Source organism: Neolamprologus brichardi, chromosome 1 (genome assembly GCF_056152115.1).
Source record: "Neolamprologus brichardi isolate AB-2024 chromosome 1, ASM5615211v1, whole genome shotgun sequence".
NCBI lineage: Eukaryota > Metazoa > Chordata > Actinopteri > Cichliformes > Cichlidae > Neolamprologus > Neolamprologus brichardi.
This window is the reverse complement of record NC_142104.1, coordinates 6,681,333-6,698,600: the sequence shown is the minus strand read 5'-3', so window position 1 is coordinate 6,698,600 and position 17,268 is coordinate 6,681,333. Positions and strand designations below refer to the sequence as shown.

Genomic DNA, 17,268 nt, shown 5'->3' with positions numbered 1-17,268 from the left:
TGGGGGAAAGTCATGGCCACTGATCTGATTTCTTGATCTGATATCTAATGGTAGCTTGGGAGCACAACTTTCATTTAAAAGGTATCTGCTCTCAAGCTTACTCCTGATTAGTAAATGCATGCATCCAGATGGACTTGGTGCTGAATGCCTTACAAGCACCTGTCGGTTGTTTCAGTTTCGACGTATACCTCCAGTTTAATGTGGGTCACAGCAGAGGACACTTTTTTTCAAGGCTAAATGACGATTACTTTTGAAGACTTGTAGCTTATTGTGTAAACCGATACAGACATCAGCATATAGAAATATAAGGATTAGGACTTTTCCAAATGTAACTTATGTTCTCATACCTGACTGTCTTGTTCAATGTGGTAGGAAAGAAAGGCAGCCAGCAGACGAGGTTGTGTACAGGATGGGTGAATAATAATAATAATAATAATAATAATAATAATAATAATGGATTGCATTAATATAGCGCTTTTCGAGACCCTCAAAGCGCTTTGCACTATTCACTCACTCTCACATTCACACACTGGTGGAGGCAGCTACAGTTGTAGCCACAGCTGCCCTGGGGCAGACTGACAGAAGCGAGGCTGCCATATCGCGCCATCGGCCCCTCTGGCCAACACCAGTAGGCGGTAGGTGAAGTGTCTTGCCCAAGGACACAACGACAGAGACTGTCCAAGCCAGGGCTCGAATCGGCAACCTTCCGATTACAAGACGAACTGCCAACTCTTGAGCCACGATCGCCCTAAACCTTAAACAAAATTAACACAACAGAGCTTGTCCTTTCTATTTAGGCTTACTTGCAGCCTCTTTACGACAGCCTGTACTACAATAAAAATATTAAATAATAAAATTATCAAAGCACAAGTTTTCTCTGCTAGCCGTTTTTCAACATTGGACTGAAATGACGCACCTCAGCACTAAGACGGTTCATTTACAGGGTGTTCACTTGCCCGTTAATGACTCTGTATTGTATTATTATTGTAATTATATTTTAAGTTAAAAATATTTTATTACACTACTGGTGATTTTCTTTCTCCCCTGGGTAAAACCTTTGAAGGAGGCAACAAAAACAGCTAACAAAAATAACCAAAAAACAACTTTGTAGTGTGGATACCAACTACAAGTATTTGAAAGGACTCAGCAGGCATTTCCTTATTTTTTCCCTGTCAGTTGTGTGTCCTGTGTGTGGGTCTGATTCAGTTTTTCCTGAGCAGACCACACTTTAGCTGTTCAGGGGACCACTCGGTGACTCACTATAATGGTGATACATTTTTGATTGAAGTTGGAAATTTCTTGACCATCAAAGATACATTAATGATGTAATTATCTACTTCCCTATTCACTCTGTCAACCAAGGTTAATGAGTTTTTTGTGGGGGATTTTTTGGTCTTTTTTTCGTCTTATATTAAATCTCTCATTAAACTTAGTATCCTTGGTGTTTTTCCTTGTGTCCTTTCTCACCAGACATGTCCCTACCTCCAGGATCTGCATTGCTTTTCCAGGGTACTTTGCACTTGTGTGTCTGATAAGCAGGCAGCTAACTGCCCTACAGCCATGTCATCAGTCACTGCGGTTTGCATGATGACCTGAGGCTGTTTGCTTTGGACTCGTGAAGCTGAATGTTGACACACTCTGACAAAGATCTGTCTCCCATCAGATGTCAACGAGGCAAATACAGGCGGCTTGGTTTCCAAGGCGATACACAAAAGTGGCTATGTGGCCCCTTATCTTGAATTGATGCTGGATGAGGTGTGTGTAACACCATATGTCTGAGGGCAGTATACATTGTGCTTGTAAGAGTGGTTTTATTGTGCTCACTAAGATTTGTGTTGGGAGTGAATGCTCTACAGTGTTTGTGTTAATGTCGAAAAGATGGCACTTGAATGTAAAGTAAGGGGGGGTGGGGGGGGGGGGGGGTGGTGCTTAACTTGTTCAGTGTGAACCAACCATGTGTTGGGGGTCCACTAATAAAATGTCTGCATTAGAATCAAGATGGAAAAGACTGACATACTGGCTTATGACTCCATTATTCCTGCTCTGTTTAGTAAATAGTCCACCTGTCATACTCTTCCTACATTAGCTCTCCTGCTAGCTCCTGTTGTCACATGTAATATAAAAACAGAATAGATCAGCGCAAAAATAAGTACATTGTGACCAGTATTCCATCAGGCTACTTTTGAATTTGGGTCGAGCTGATCTCTTATCTGAATGTCTGAAAGGATTTAACCAGTGGGTTAGGGTTAGGGTCCAAGCTAACATGTTCATTTGCTTTTAGCTTTAATATTTGAGAATACAGAGTTAGGTCCACAGCAATCTTTAATCCATTGGTTTTGTTGTCTGAAAGTGACAGCCATGAAAACTAAAATTAAAATGTGTGAGAAATTGATTTGTTTTGATGTACTGTGAGCAGTCGATTGAATATTTGACTTTTCCATGAACATCTTGGAGATAAATGGACTTTGTTTGGCCTGTAGTGCAGCGATAAGAAGAGAGCTTAAATGTAAGCACATCAATAAATTGAGCATACTTTATCTGCTTAGCACCAGAGGGAAGCAGGAGAGCACTGGCTGATCCGACAAATATATAAATAGGCTGCGATAGTCACTGCCACCTTTACTATATCCTCTCCCAGGTGTGGATTTTAGTAGTAAACTAACCCTGAGTGTATGAGATGGTGGAACTTAGTTATTATTCCTGTCCTAAACATCAAAAAATCTGTAGCCTTAATTTCAGTGTTCATATCAAAGCCAAGCCGCATAAACAGCTTGGTCTGTCCTATTTGTGTAAAAATTGCTCTACTGTTCAGTTGCCTGATAATACAAATGATGCAATCTATTTATACTTTGTAGGTCAAGTTTTCTGTCATATTGCTGCAAAGGGTTGAATGCAGGCAGGGAAAGTAACCATCCAGAACTCCGCTAAAAGTGCATCACAGGGATTGAGAAACTGAACTAGATTTACTTGGGCTTCAATTTGGTTTGGGCCTTAATGTCAGCAGTACTTACATGATCACTGCAGACACACTTAAACTACAGTGAGTCTTGAATGTATACATTTTCAGAAGGATTTTTTCTGGCTTTTTTGGGGGGGGGGGACTTGATACATCTAACTGGTTAATTACTTACTCATTCAGAACATCGAGCAGTAAGAACTAGGACAGAAACAGCAGACTTTATATTATTTCACTTTTGCTCATCGGAAGAATAGCAGGTTGCTGTTGCACATATACAGTGAATGTGCAGAGGTTTAAAATGTGCTATGTATAAAACATTGTATGCTGTCTGGAAAGTACAGTTTGTTAATATAGGAGGATAAATTCAGGTCATTTAATCATTTACACACCATGTGAGGGCCAATTGTTCTATAACATACCAACCTGTGTAAACTATACTAAAACTGTTGTCATCAGTATGTGTCGTGTTGCTCTTATGCTCTTTGTGCTTCAGCTTAACATTCCAGTCTCAGACTCAGGCTCTTTCCTCCTTAAACCCCTTGGCTACCTTCAGCCTTCTTTCCATCATCCACTCCCGTTCCTCCCTACATCGCCATGGATGGTACAGTCCGAGAGAGAGAGAGAGAGAGAGATAGTGAGAGAGAGGAATGCAAGAACAGAAGAGAGAGAGAAAGGAGGGGGGAAAAGCAGCCATGCATTAAGTTATTTTTTAAATGACGGCGATCAGAGCAGAGGAGTAGGCCGAAGCAGGGAGGGACTAATAGAAGTGCACGAGGCGGGTTCACAGCTCTCCTGACCGTCTCATTCTCCTCGCTCATTGGTCAGGGGGGGTCCCTAGCTTCATATCACGCAAAACATGGGTGACCCTTCTTGCCAGCAGCCTTTGAAGCAATTGTGACAGCTGTCATCACTGTGTATGTCAAAACCTGTCACGTTAGCTTCATCCTTGAATTGGAGATGCATCTGCAGGGAGACTTTTGAAAAGCTCCCAAGAATAGGATTTTAAAAAAAAAATATCTGAAAATAAGGGTGTGGATGACAACTATAGTGTATAAAATGACTCCTATCTCATCCCCTTTTTTGTGCTTTAAGAGAGTAAATGTTATTAATGAATTTTAACTTGGGAACTTAAATAAACGTCACTTTTTAGCATTAACAAAACCATCTAAAACATTTGTAGGAAGTCCTGATTGGATACTTATTGAAGAATAGCTACTGGTATCAATTACACAGCAGATAGGAATCGGTCTGCGTGCATCTGCTCTCTGAATGCAACACATCAGCAGTGGAACGTCTGTGAAATATGAAGTGTTACAGATTGCTGGCTGGTTTGTGCAAGAACTGCAGCTATAGTGGTTTATAAAGAATGTGCATGGGTAAAAGGAAACAGGTGTGAGGATGTCTTTGTGCAAGTGTGTTTTCTCACGATGCCATCTTTATGAGGGCCGAAATGTGTTTCAGATATTTAGACAAAGGATTAATGCTAATGGGAACAGTTCGGTTAAGCAAGGCTTTCATTGCCGAATGTTAAGCTGTACAGTAATGTGTTTTAGAAGGAAGCCGGTGAAAGGTTGTAGGCCTTGGTGGCAGAAGTATTTCTGAGTGTGGGTTTTTAAACCGCTAGAAATCTCTTTCCTCAAGCCATCGAGTCAGATGTTGATCTGACTTGATGCAGCTCTTTGGCTGACAGCTGCCCTCACCCTTTGGGCAGCACCACCACTGCACTAATGGAGGAAGAAGGTGACAGGAGAGGAGAGTTAGGATGAATTGAATAAAGGACAACAGACAAAACCTTATTGCATTTGAAGTGAATATGAACTATGGTAGAAGGAGTCACAGGCACTGCCAGAGACTCCCTCTCTCAGGGAACACCAATCTAATCAGTGCTTGTGGCTTCACACTGAACAATCTTGATCTTGAAAAGAATCTGCAGGCCTGGGTCACACTAGTATGCTTTGAGAGTTCGGCCTGACCCTAACCACAGATCGGTAGTCCTGTGTAGCACTGTGAGAGGTTCAGGGTAGGACATTTTAATAGATAAATCCTGGGACAAAATTCAGACAGTGTCAAATTTAGGATGACTGTCTCATGCTGTGAGCCCTGGTTTGACCCGTATCTACTAACAAACCAATAGGAATGCAGCGTGAAGTGCAATGCTGATCAAAAGAGATTGGCACTTAGAACGGGTGCGAGTAAACCACATAAAACAAAATGATTGCGATTCCTCCAGAGTAGAAAATCCAGTTGAGTTGCTGCAGTAGAATGTTTTGTGTATGGCCTCCAGCTCTTTTTCTTTCTCGCTAAGTAATAACAGCGTCTTGGCACCAATTCAGCAAATGTGTCAAATGCAATCGCTTGCCTAAGTTTAAATTATCCATCTTGTAAAATGTGGCCTGAAGTGAACTTGCATAATTATTGTGCTTAAGCACCTTAGGAGATTTGACAGTTAAGCTGGCTGCTAGTAACCTTACACCAGGCTTGATTTACCAGTATTCAGTCATACTTCATATTTTAATGACAATTCTAAAATGGTTGGTTTTCTCTGCACACTCAGATTCACACATTTTGTTGTGTTTTTTGTGGGAAGTAAGAATGATTGAATTGATTGAACAGTCCACTTTTACTCCAAGATGTGGAAACTGGAATCACATGCTAATATTTACATGCTTAAAATAATATAAAACCATGCTCTAATTTATGTATTTCTTATAATCTGTGGAGCAGGTTGATGTCAAATGTTTATGCTTCTGTAACTTAGAGTTATTGATTTGCCAGCTTAAGAGCTTATAATTCATTTTCAGCACATACTATTTAAAATTAGGTTAGTCTGTACTGACATTTCCTCATATGCAGAGAAAACCAGATGGAGTTCCCGTCTGTTTACTGGAGGAAACCATTTTGAAGGACATAGCTGTTGGCTAAAAGCTCATGATGTCTGTCGTGTGTATGACTGAGGCTGCTTGTGTATATATTTCCTTAGTTTTTCTGTAAAAGCTTGCACAGATACACAGAGCTGTTCCACTTCTTTTTAAAGGTTACTGTTTTTTCATTATTTTTCCTACATGCCATCTTTAATATCTGCTTATGACCTCAGCCCAGTAACTGTTCCACACCATCATCTGAATGCAATAGACAATGTCAACACACTGCCAGCTTCAGTACCCCTCTCTATCTCACACATCCAGTGCTATTCTCACACACGCATTCCTGAAACGATTTACTACGCCCTCAGAGATGGATGCAGCGCCCACCCTAACACCCAGATACACACCCAAATCCCCCGAGAGGCTGTTTTTGACATGTGACACAGAAGCTGTAAACAACTACAACAATAGCTATGTTTTAAAGTAAATGTTAAAACAAGGAAAGCCTAAAGCAAATGACTTTAATCCAGTCTGCCTGTCTGTCCACCCACATATAAATTTCTTTCTCTTTTTATCTCTGCATGCTACACATTAGGGTCAAAATTAGCCTTGAAAGCCCATCCTACTGCATCCTTTTAATTTGCACTAAATGCTATCTTTCTGTTTTTCCACATGTTCCCGTTGACCTCGATCCTCCCAACATCATCAGGAGTCAGTCCAAGGTAACGGCACACAAATACACACACGGACATTTTCAACACTGAGCTAATTCCATGGTTGTGAATCATCTGTTTTAAACAAAGGCACCGCTGTACTACTTCAGCTCAGTTTCTGAGCTGTGTGCGACCATACAGGCAGCGATACAAAGTAATGATTTGTAAAAACCATTATTGCCTAAATGGTTTGTTTAATTTATGAACCTTTATTTTAATCCTGAGGCAATACTTGTTCCCTGGGAACTGAATGTTTTTTCCCACTGGTTCTCTTTGCTGTATGTGATTATTTTCATCGTCGTTTGAGTCTTGATGGTCACTATGGTTACACAATTTGAGCATTTGAGCATTTAAAAACATAATATACACCTTTTTACTGTGGTGGCTTGTGCGACTCATGGTGGTGCTGTTTTGTCTGTGTGTTTACAGGTTTTTGCCTACGATTATTGTTTCTGGTCCATGGATGAGACAGATAAGGAAAAATTTGCAGGTATGTAAATTTTTATTTTAATCATTCAAAAAGAAATTGCATTAAAATCACTACCAGATGTGTTAACTAAATATATACTTCAGTTATACCGACTGACGATGTCTGTTTGTGCCACTTAACTGCAGGTCAGGAGGTGGTGTTCCAGTGCCTTGGGGAAAGTCTTCTCCACAATGCCTTCCAGGGCTACAATGCCTGTATATTTGCCTATGGACAAACTGGTAATTTACACTTAGACAACTCACATATTTATGATGAATCTTATTTTATGACAGAGCGTCTAACTTAACAACAGGGGTTGGTTACAGTATGTGGCAGATTTCTATCTATCTTTTATTGCCTTAAAGCTTTTTTAGGAGTGTCTTTGTGGACTACCACTTGTACCGACTTGCATTTCTTCAGTACAAATAAGACACAGAAGTTAAAATACATGCACACGTTTCAGATATCTCATGTCCCATAATGTGTAGAGCACTTATCATACTCTTACTTTACATATAATCTTGACCCTGCGACAGCAAGTTGGAGCTCATAAATTGATCCACTGTCTACACGTGAGTCATAATGAGTCGAACCCTTTGCTTGTTTGTCAGGTGAAATCATTCTTTAATAATTTCACAATTGTACCATCATTACTTTGTGTGTTAGTGGCAGTGTTTTGTATCAGCTGCCACAAAGACGGGAAATTATTTTACATTTAACTATACCTGCTGCAGTCAGTCTCCTTAAATTGGAGTATTTGTCTCCGTGTTTGCAGGCTCGGGAAAGTCGTACACTATGATGGGCTCAGTGGATCAGCCAGGGCTGATACCTCGACTGTGCAGTGCTTTGTTTGAACGGACACAGAAGGAACAGCGGGAGGAGGAGAGTTTCACTGTTGAGGTCTCCTACATGGAGATTTACAATGAGAAGGTCCGAGATCTGCTCGATCCCAAAGGGTATGATTTCATTCCTCAATCAGCCCTTTTCCAAATGTGTGGGTGGTTTCGTTTTTCATTTGAAAGGTGTGGCCGCTCTGATAAATCCTAAACAATTCAGTAGTTGCCTTTGGTTGAGTTCCCCTCCACGAGCCAAATTTAAATCAATAGAGTATTAGATTTACAGAACGTTTTTCTTTTGTCTCATATCCTTATAATGCAGATTCTGCCTTTCTAATATTAGTATCCTATTAAACTAGATTCAGCATCTTAGAGCTGACTCACTGTAAAACCCACAAAGGTTGTAACAGCACCAGCAGGTGTAGAATTACATCAGTCTTCGGTGTATTTTCAAATGCAAACTCATTTTTACATATTTAGAAGACTGTAAACACAGGCACTGAAGCATCAGAACACATTTTAATTTATTGTTCAGTTTATTAAAAAGTTGATTCTTAGAAAATGCATGTGAAACTGTTTTAAAAGTCTAGAATTGTTCAAGGCATTCTTCAAGCAAAAATGATTGAAGATATTTTGTATTTGACATTATTGTATATTGAATATCTGGAGAGTTTGACCTGCATGTCAGGCACAACCCCTGAAATTGTTCTTGGAGAAACATTAATAGAAAATGTTTTCTAATATTTTAGACGCTAAACGTTTTATTTCAAAATAATTTGAAAAGAAAATGCACATTAATAATGATAATGACAATTCCAATAAACTAAAATACATCTGCTGTAAGTCTACTTTTCTGGTAAATGACCAGCTTGCAGCTCTGCTCTAACATAAACTCAGATTAGCTGATAAATCAGTGAAAGTCTGTCGTTTGTTCTGGATCCACCAGCTGCTGTGGTCAGTGCATAAAAAGATTAGCATTCTGCTCCGCAGTCACTGTTTTTGTCCGGTTCGTGTCCAGCAGGTCAGCTGTAAATCAGGACCCCAGGCCTGTGCCTGCTGTCCCAGACACTATAACCTTTGACCTTCACTCGCTGCATGACTTTTAACCTCAATAAAACGGACCAAAGACTAGCAGACCATCTGACTGCCATATGTGCTCTGCTGTGGGTCAGATAATGATGAAGTTCTTAGATCTGCGGCAAGTTAGAATTGGGGTCAGAGAGCCAAGTGCTCACAAAGTGTGAACTGTGGACTATTGGTTACCAGAGCGAGCCTAGCCTCTACTGCCTCCCCTGCTTGGACATCATTGTTCAAGCATTGGATGCAATTGGTCATGAGTGACCATGTTGCGTGTCTTTGTTTTAAACCTCATTTTCTTCTATGCCCAGGGGCAGGCAAACACTGCGGGTGAGAGAACATAAAGTTTTGGGACCATACGTGGATGGCCTGTCTCGACTAGCGGTGGCCAGCTACAAGGTAAAAACAATTCACTGAACAAAAAAACCTTTCATGCATTTATGTCACCTACTACCCCAAACATCCACCATGCAGCACTGCAGCCACACATCCTGTCTGATCAGTTCTTCAGATTTTCTGTGACACCTGAACAGAGTTTCTTGCTGCCATTTCCTCTCACCGTCCTCTTTGACTATTCATATCACTTGAAGTACCAAATGTTAGTAGTCTCACAAACCAAATCAAAAATGGTGATAACATTTTGTTGTTTTATATTGTGATTTTCAGTTATAAATTATAATCATTATAAAATATAGAAATAGGCAAAGAATGTGCCGTGTAATTTATGGCCATGTTGACAACTATTTTTCGGAGTGAGGTAAAGCACGTTCAAATAAAAGTGAAACAAACAATTTTATAATTTACAGCTAAATGTCATGGTTACAGTATCTCTGCATCCATCCATCCTCACTCATGAACTTGTCACTGCATAAGTATTAAAGGTTGGAATGTGAGCTTTGTAATGATGCTTGTCACATTTTCTCTTTTATGTGACAAAATAGTGGTTTTTATGAAGGCATGGCAAACTATTTTAGCATTTTCTTTTTTAGTAAAATACTGTTGTGTAATCTGTTTTTGAAATTAAAGCAAAATGGGAAAATATGAAAATGATTGTATTGTTTGTTTATTGTCTCTTCTTCCGTCAGGACATCGAGTCTCTAATGTCAGAGGGCAATAAGTCACGCACTGTCGCTGCTACCAACATGAACGAGGAGAGCAGTCGATCGCATGCAGTCTTCAACATTATTCTCACACACACACTCAAAGATTTAAAGTCTGGGGTAAGATATAACAACACAAACACACACATGCTCACACAGAACTGATCTGTTATTTATGAAGATGACTAGTTAACATCTGTTCCAACTTGGATTCAAACCATGTTCCCTCAGTCCCCATGCCATAATCTCATCCCTGCACCATCAAGCTGCTGCATCATCCACCCACTTCTAAGCTCTCAAATATGCTCTACACTGTCTAGCCACATCAATCACACATAGATTTTCTTCAAAAGGCCTGCAAGGATTTGCCGGGCGCGAGAAATCTAAAGCTTTAGAAATGATTGAGACTTTACTTTTTAATCACTTTGATTGCTGAACTTTTTTGGGGTGCGATAATGTTTCTGCTATATTTAATAATATCTAAGCCACAAGAAAAAAGAAAGCTACCAAAAGGGATGATGTCAGCTCCGCCATGTGACCAGGCTCTCTAAGAAAAGACTTAAATGACTAATTCTCCGTCCTGACTGACCCACTTAGTCTCTCCTGATCCTTGCTCTTATTTCCAGCTAGAGTTGCTACCAGCAAGTCCTGTTAATAATTCACAGACATGACTGTGAGTTTGTCAGTTGATACAGCCTGCTCTCCTTTCAAGTCACGCCCAGAGTCAGTCACTGAGTTGGCCAGACAATTCGCCGGTAGGTTCATCAAGCTGAACAAAGTCTAACAGACAGCAAACGCATAAACTGTGTAGTCAGTGAGTGAATCACTTAGCTGACACATCCTTCTGCTACTTTTAACACTATATTTTATTGTCCCGTCATAAGTGAACATCAGATTAAAAATCTCTACTGGTTTGTGTTATTCCAAAGAACACAATTTTGACCATTCGGTGCAATTTGAGTATTTTGTTTCTGTGTTTGCAGTGCTGACTGCAATATTTAGGTTGGTTTTTATGTTTATGATCCTCTGACTAGCAGAGTATTAGTCATTAGGGATGTTGGACTCGTTTCATGGCACTGAAACCCTGTTAGGCAGTGGTAAGCAGTATTTCTGAGACCGTGAGAACACCATTTAAGGTAGTCAACTTCAATATTCAACACGTATTTAAGCTTCCAAGTTTCTTCAAGCTAAATATATAATCTGTCCCCAGTTTTAAAGAAATAGTGACCGTTGATCTTTGAATTGGAGCTCATCTCCGCCCTCAAATGACGCAGCCTGTGTTGGGGGCAGGTTAATAAGACAAGTAGCAGAATCACCTGTTGCTGGATGAGTCATTCTGACACTCAGATTCTTGTCACTGGTTTTCCTTTCAGTATCCTGTCCTGTTTGGACTTTTCAGCCACGCTTTCAACTCAAAGGTCAAATTTGGTTGCGCTTTGGCCATGTGTACCTATCTATATCTCTATGATTTCCTGATGTTTCTCTGTGTCATAAAACACTTTGCAGGCTGTATAGTATAATGCAGAGTTTTTAAAATGTATTGTAGCAGTTGTTTTTTGCACTGCAGAGTTGACCCTATTTCTTACCATGTGTATCTGCGTGTTGATGCCCCGACACTCGTTTTATGAGCAGATACATTACAGCATTACATTTGTTACTGACTCGAGTATCAACTCCCCTTCTTTAATAATAAAGTATTTCCCTCTTTTTACTATTCGAATAGCTAGTTAGATGTTGAGACTCGAACAAGACAAAAGTGTCAGGGTACTGTAGACTTTTGTGTTTATCTCCAAGTCTTATGTTTCCGGGCTACAGATCCTATCGTTGATGATGTAGTAAGGAGCTAAAATTACTGAATTACAAAAGGTTGTGGCTTCTCATGTGGTAGTGTTGTTCAGTCATCAGCTTTGCCTCCCCGCTCTCTGTAGCTGTCTAACGTGACTTCTCAGTTCAGGGCATTATTTAAAAAAGGTCTAGTTTTCTGTTCTGGATAAACATCTCTTGTTTGTTTAACAATTTGTTCAGTCCTGGGGGATCTACACTTGTGCTGGTGTGAGGCTGATCTGTATCACTTGTCCCTGAGGGTGAGCTTTATCTCATAAGCGAGTCTTTTCAGAATTCAAGTTTGAGTTTACTTTACCTGAGATTTCAAGGTGACAATGCAATGCAGCTGTTTAAGATTTAAGATTGAACCTATCTGCTTCTCAAGTTAAGGTTGCTTTGCTTTCCAAGCACAATGAAAACCACTTTAACAAATGTTTATTTTATAGTAACACATACACATTCTCACAACTACAAACAAACTGCTGCAAAATGTAGTGTAGAAAAAATGTAGAAAAGCTTTTCTGTATGTAATAAAAGGCTAAAGTTAGCTTATTATGATTTTCCTTATTTTCTTTCATTTATATATCCTGATAAAATAGGTTACAATAGTGTATTCTCATATTAGTCATGGTTGTATTTCTAACCATGACATCACCTTATATGCTCGAAATCCTTCTTAGCTGAGATTTCAGATTGCCCTAAACTCTGTTTCAGAGGGTTTTTCCTGCTCAGGTGCAGCTTGGCCAGTGAGCCTAGCAGCCCCTACGGCAGGGGTGGGCAACTCCAGGCCTCAAGGGCTGGTGTCCTGCAGGTTTTAGATGTCCTTGATCCAACACAGCTGATTTAAATGGCTTGAAGTTCTCCAGACGCCTGGTAATGAACTAATCATTTGATTCAGGTGTGTTGACCCAGGGTGAGATCTAAAACCTGCAGGACACCGGCCCTTGAGGTCTGGAGTTGCCCACCCCTGCCCTATGGCCTGTTGTTCAGACTTTGGTTGTTTTTTGTTCTTGTTTTTTTTATTTTTTGGGGGGTGGGGGGGGTGTTTTTTTTTGAGAGAGGGAGTCAGCCATTCAGAAAAGACACAGAAACACAAATAACAATATTGGTAATACTGTCAGATATATAGAGCATCAGTTTTTTTGTTTTTCAGCTTCTAAGTTGCTTCTAATGGCTTAGAGCAGTGGTCCCCAACCCCCAGGCCACGGACCGGTACTGGTCCGTGAGTCGTTTGGTACCTGGCCGCGAGAGTTGGGGCTCGGGTGTGAAATTTATGGTTTTCAAGGGTTTTTTTAAATCTTTTTTATCACTAACTCTGTTTCCTTGGTTCGTTTCCCATATGATATGAATAAATCTTTTTTTGGCACCTGTACTGGTTTTAGTTTGTTGTATTTATCCGCGACACCTTAAAGACTGGTCTGTGAAAATATTGTCGGATATAAACCGGTCCGTGGCGTAAAGAAGGTTGGGGACCGCTGGCTTAAAGGATGCTAAAGTCGCTTGTTTCAGACAGTAGGCGAACCAGATTCAATAAATCTCCAAGAATAAAAGCTAAAAATCCTCATAGTAGGTCAGTTTAAGTCTCAATAGTCAAGCTTGTTGAAATGTTGAACAACTTGTAAAGATTTTGATGAAAGTTTAGAATCAGAAAAAATGATGAACATACACTAAAAAGAGAGAGCTTGTTTTTGTTTTAATCAAAACCAGTGATGTCAAAGAATAGTTAGGATGGTGTTAGCTGAAATTTTGCTTTGCAGTCCAGAAGAGCCTAAAGGTCACAACACTGAAACTAAAGCAGTGGAAGGTTAAGTATATTCGGCTTCACCCGTAGCACAGTGTGACTCATGTAATGAATTTGGCGTTTTGTGTACTGGGGTTACTCTTCTGCTAAGGGAGCAGGTAGTCTCATCTTGTGAAGTTGGCTTGTTGAGTCTGCAAGGCTGCAACTGAAGTGAAGCAGTGTGGACTTTATAGAGATTTATGGAGTTATGTGGGAGTGGGAGTGAACCAGTTCTTTTACAAGAACACCATTATCATTGTATCTGTGTGCACATTCAGCCAAAATCTTTTGGAGGCTCGACATAAGAACACCTGGTAAAGTTCAGACATGTCACACCAGAGATCATCAGCCGCTTAGCTGATCAGTAATTGCATGACATTGTATGCGACTTTGTTAAAACATTGTTGGGTGCAGAAAAGCAAGGTGGCTTGACAAGTGCACAGTTGACACACACGGAGGACTGCATCTGCTGATATTTAGCTGATGGGCTGCTTTGGCTTGTCAGCAGGTGTTGATCAGGTGTTAGATTCAGCCTTGTCAGCTGCTGACCTGTCACAATCAGGAGTGGATGTGGCATACAGATAGAGATGTGATAGCCACCTCTTCAACAGCCCTTGGGAAGACACAGAGGGAAACTGTCATCAAGACACTGAAAGATAGCGGTGTGCTCTGGTTGGTAGAATTACAAGAATCAGAAGTATAGAAGACAAGAAAGGATATTGCTCAGTTAAACTTAAAAGCATACAGAAATGTGTTCAGGTAATAGCTGCTTAAAAATCAGCCTCCTTAAGGGTTATTAGAGATTTGTCAGACCCCTTGTGGGTCAGTGTTACTGCTTTCTGAAGTAAGTGAAGTTAATTCAGATGTGCCTAATCATCTTTACTGCAACCCCTGGATATGTTGTAAACCAGCCTGGGAACACCATGGCTTTTTGTTCCATTGCTTGTTACACTGGGAAAAAAAACATCAGTGGAAAGTCAGAGAAAGGAGGGGGAAAAAAAACTGAATACATTTTACAGTGGACAGAAACACCAACGCGGGTTGCAGGACCCTGCTAGAGCATCTCTAGTGCTTAAGGCATCATGGATACAGCAACAAATGGGACAGTAATCAGACTTTATTTTTCTTTTTGCTCTTTCCGTATCTCTGTAGACGAGTGGGGAAAAGGTGAGTCGGCTGAGTCTAGTAGACTTGGCTGGAAGTGAGCGAGCAGCAAAGACTGGAGCAGCAGGAGAGCGCCTGAAGGAAGGAAGCAACATCAACAAGTAATGAAGCAATTAAAACACGGATACAGAGAAACAGTACATAAAACAGTTTTTTAAATGTTTTCCCAATAAAGGTTAAAAATATTTCTTCCAAGGTCATTCAAGCCTGATGTTAAAGTATCTCAACAACACACATCAGCTGGTAAATTATAGAAAATCAAGTGTTTGTTTCTCTTTGTGTTTGCAAGGTCCCTCACTACTCTGGGTCTAGTGATCTCAGCTCTGGCTGAACAAGGAACTGCCAAGAACAAGACCAAGTTTGTTCCTTACAGAGACTCTGTTTTGACATGGTTACTGAAGGTATGATAAACATAAACGACCATCTGAGCAAAATATTTTATAGCATTTTTTCCTCTATATTTTACTTATTTTTCTTTTTTCCCCCCCCCTTATGAATTCTCCAGGACTGCCTGGGAGGTAACAGTCGGACAGCAATGGTTGCTACTGTGAGTCCAGCGGCAGACAACTACGAGGAGACGCTGTCGACACTACGTTATGCCGACCGAGCAAAGAACATAGTTAACCATGCTGTCGTTAATGAAGATCCCAACGCTCGCATCATCAGGGAGCTCCGAGAGGAAGTCGAAAAACTACGAGTGCAACTGACACAGGCAGAGGTGAGACATCTTCACAATCTAAGCAATCACCGTGTTGAAGTATTTGCCTCACCTGCTTCTCATGTGCTTTATTATCGCCAGTCTTTGAAAGCTCCAGAGCTCAAAGACCGTCTGGAGGAGTCCGAAAAGTTGATTCAAGAGATGACGGTCACGTGGGAGGAGAAGCTTCGCAAAACTGAGGAGATTGCACAGGTGAGACGCACAAGAAACATCAAATGTAATTGATTTTGTTTTTATTCAGTGCAATAATTACAGTGCACAGTGTCTTTATTTTCTCAAACTGCATCATTCAGATACTTTAAAAGCTGAAAGTCTGATGTTTTTTTTTTGTTTGTGTGTGTCTGCAGGAGCGTCAGAAGCAGTTGGAGAGTCTGGGTATTTCTCTTCAGTCTTCAGGGATTAAAGTTGGAGACGATAAGAGTTTTCTTGTCAACCTTAATGCTGATCCTGCACTCAATGAACTGCTTGTGTACTACCTGAAGGTTTGCATGAACACACACACACACAGTCCCCATCATGCTTTACCTAATGCTTTCTAAAGTATTATTCCTGACTCTCTTTTTAAACCAGAGTTGTGTAACTGCAGCTTAATGAGCGATTTGTCCTCTAAAAACTAAATTTGATCAGATGTGTAAGAGATTATTTTTTTTACACAGTTTGAATCATAGAAACTGAAGTTTCATTTTTCTTAATAGCAAGCTGAAGAAGAACCAGTTGTCATGTGACTTGCACTGGAAATTTCATTAATTTATACGAAGCCTGAAAGGCAACCAGTTGTTATGTGACTTGCACTGGGTTTTGAAAACGCTTAAGAGGAAATTTCAATCATTTATACGAAACCTGAAAGGCAACCAGCTGTTATGGAAACATAATAATGTTGCTGTTTGATGGGCTCGATTAGAACAGATAAAGTTTAAGGAGTAAAATTTAGATCAGTTGTGATTGTAATTATAACTGGAACATCCCAAAGATTTGTGATGTGTTCCTCTAGACAGGCTCTTTATTCCCCTTTTGTTTGGGTCAGCTGATTGTAACATGTTGAACATCTCAGGAACACACAAAAGTGGGCTCAGCAGACTCCCAGGACATTCAGCTGTGCGGGATGGGTATCCAGGCAGAGCACTGTGTCATTGACATCACAGCAGAGGCAGCTGTGATTCTCGCCCCCTACCGCAACGCTAGGTAAGGAACGCAAACGTAACACAAACAAAGTTCAGAGAATTACACTGCAAGGTTTTAATTGGGTAACTTTGGATTAAAACCAGGGTTTTTAAAGTTCTAAAGGTGGTTTATTTCTCAGCAGGTTATATTCAAGATAAGAGATCAGCACACACAAAACCACTGCCCACTGGCCAGCTGGATTCTCTCTCCAGCCTCAGTGCACAGAGAGAGAGTCAGTAGTTTTCAGCAATCATTTTAAACCTTGTTTTTTTCCCTTATTAACTTGTGACCAGTGGAGTGAAATTTATATCCTGATTCTTTTTTTTTCCCCCTTCCTGCTGGCTACAGAAACACATAGTCCTTTTTCTGGTTGACCTTTATGTCAATTTAAAGGTCAGCCTACTTACCTGTTGCTCTCAAATAGTTCGGCACCATCAGCTGGGAAAAGGTGCTAAAAGAGTTCTAAATTGCATAAGGATATCTTTATGCTACACAAACTACACAAACATACACATACTTTTTTTCTCCTGTCTCACACTGACTGCTTTATATCTAGTAAGACTGCAGCAAATATGTTGCTAAACTGCTTCTTCTTATTTTACT

General features: G+C 40.3%; 1 protein-coding gene across 7 annotated transcripts in view; it reads left to right on the top strand.

Moving 5' to 3' along the window:
- Nucleotides 1-17,268, top strand: part of kif13ba (kinesin family member 13Ba) — a 45,423-nt gene that overhangs the window by 11,086 nt on the left and 17,069 nt on the right. For all 7 annotated transcript variants that reach the window (XM_006779721.2, XM_035905103.2, XM_035905099.2 and 4 more), the window contains exons 4-15: nucleotides 6,533-6,545; nucleotides 6,966-7,026; nucleotides 7,152-7,244; nucleotides 7,781-7,961; nucleotides 9,230-9,317; nucleotides 10,004-10,138; nucleotides 14,775-14,887; nucleotides 15,076-15,187; nucleotides 15,292-15,504; nucleotides 15,586-15,696; nucleotides 15,852-15,986; nucleotides 16,556-16,686. In XM_006779721.2, the coding sequence (XP_006779784.2) occupies nucleotides 6,533-6,545; nucleotides 6,966-7,026; nucleotides 7,152-7,244; nucleotides 7,781-7,961; nucleotides 9,230-9,317; nucleotides 10,004-10,138; nucleotides 14,775-14,887; nucleotides 15,076-15,187; nucleotides 15,292-15,504; nucleotides 15,586-15,696; nucleotides 15,852-15,986; nucleotides 16,556-16,686 (1,386 nt within the window). The remainder of the gene's footprint in view (nucleotides 1-6,532; nucleotides 6,546-6,965; nucleotides 7,027-7,151; nucleotides 7,245-7,780; nucleotides 7,962-9,229; nucleotides 9,318-10,003; nucleotides 10,139-14,774; nucleotides 14,888-15,075; nucleotides 15,188-15,291; nucleotides 15,505-15,585; nucleotides 15,697-15,851; nucleotides 15,987-16,555; nucleotides 16,687-17,268) is intronic.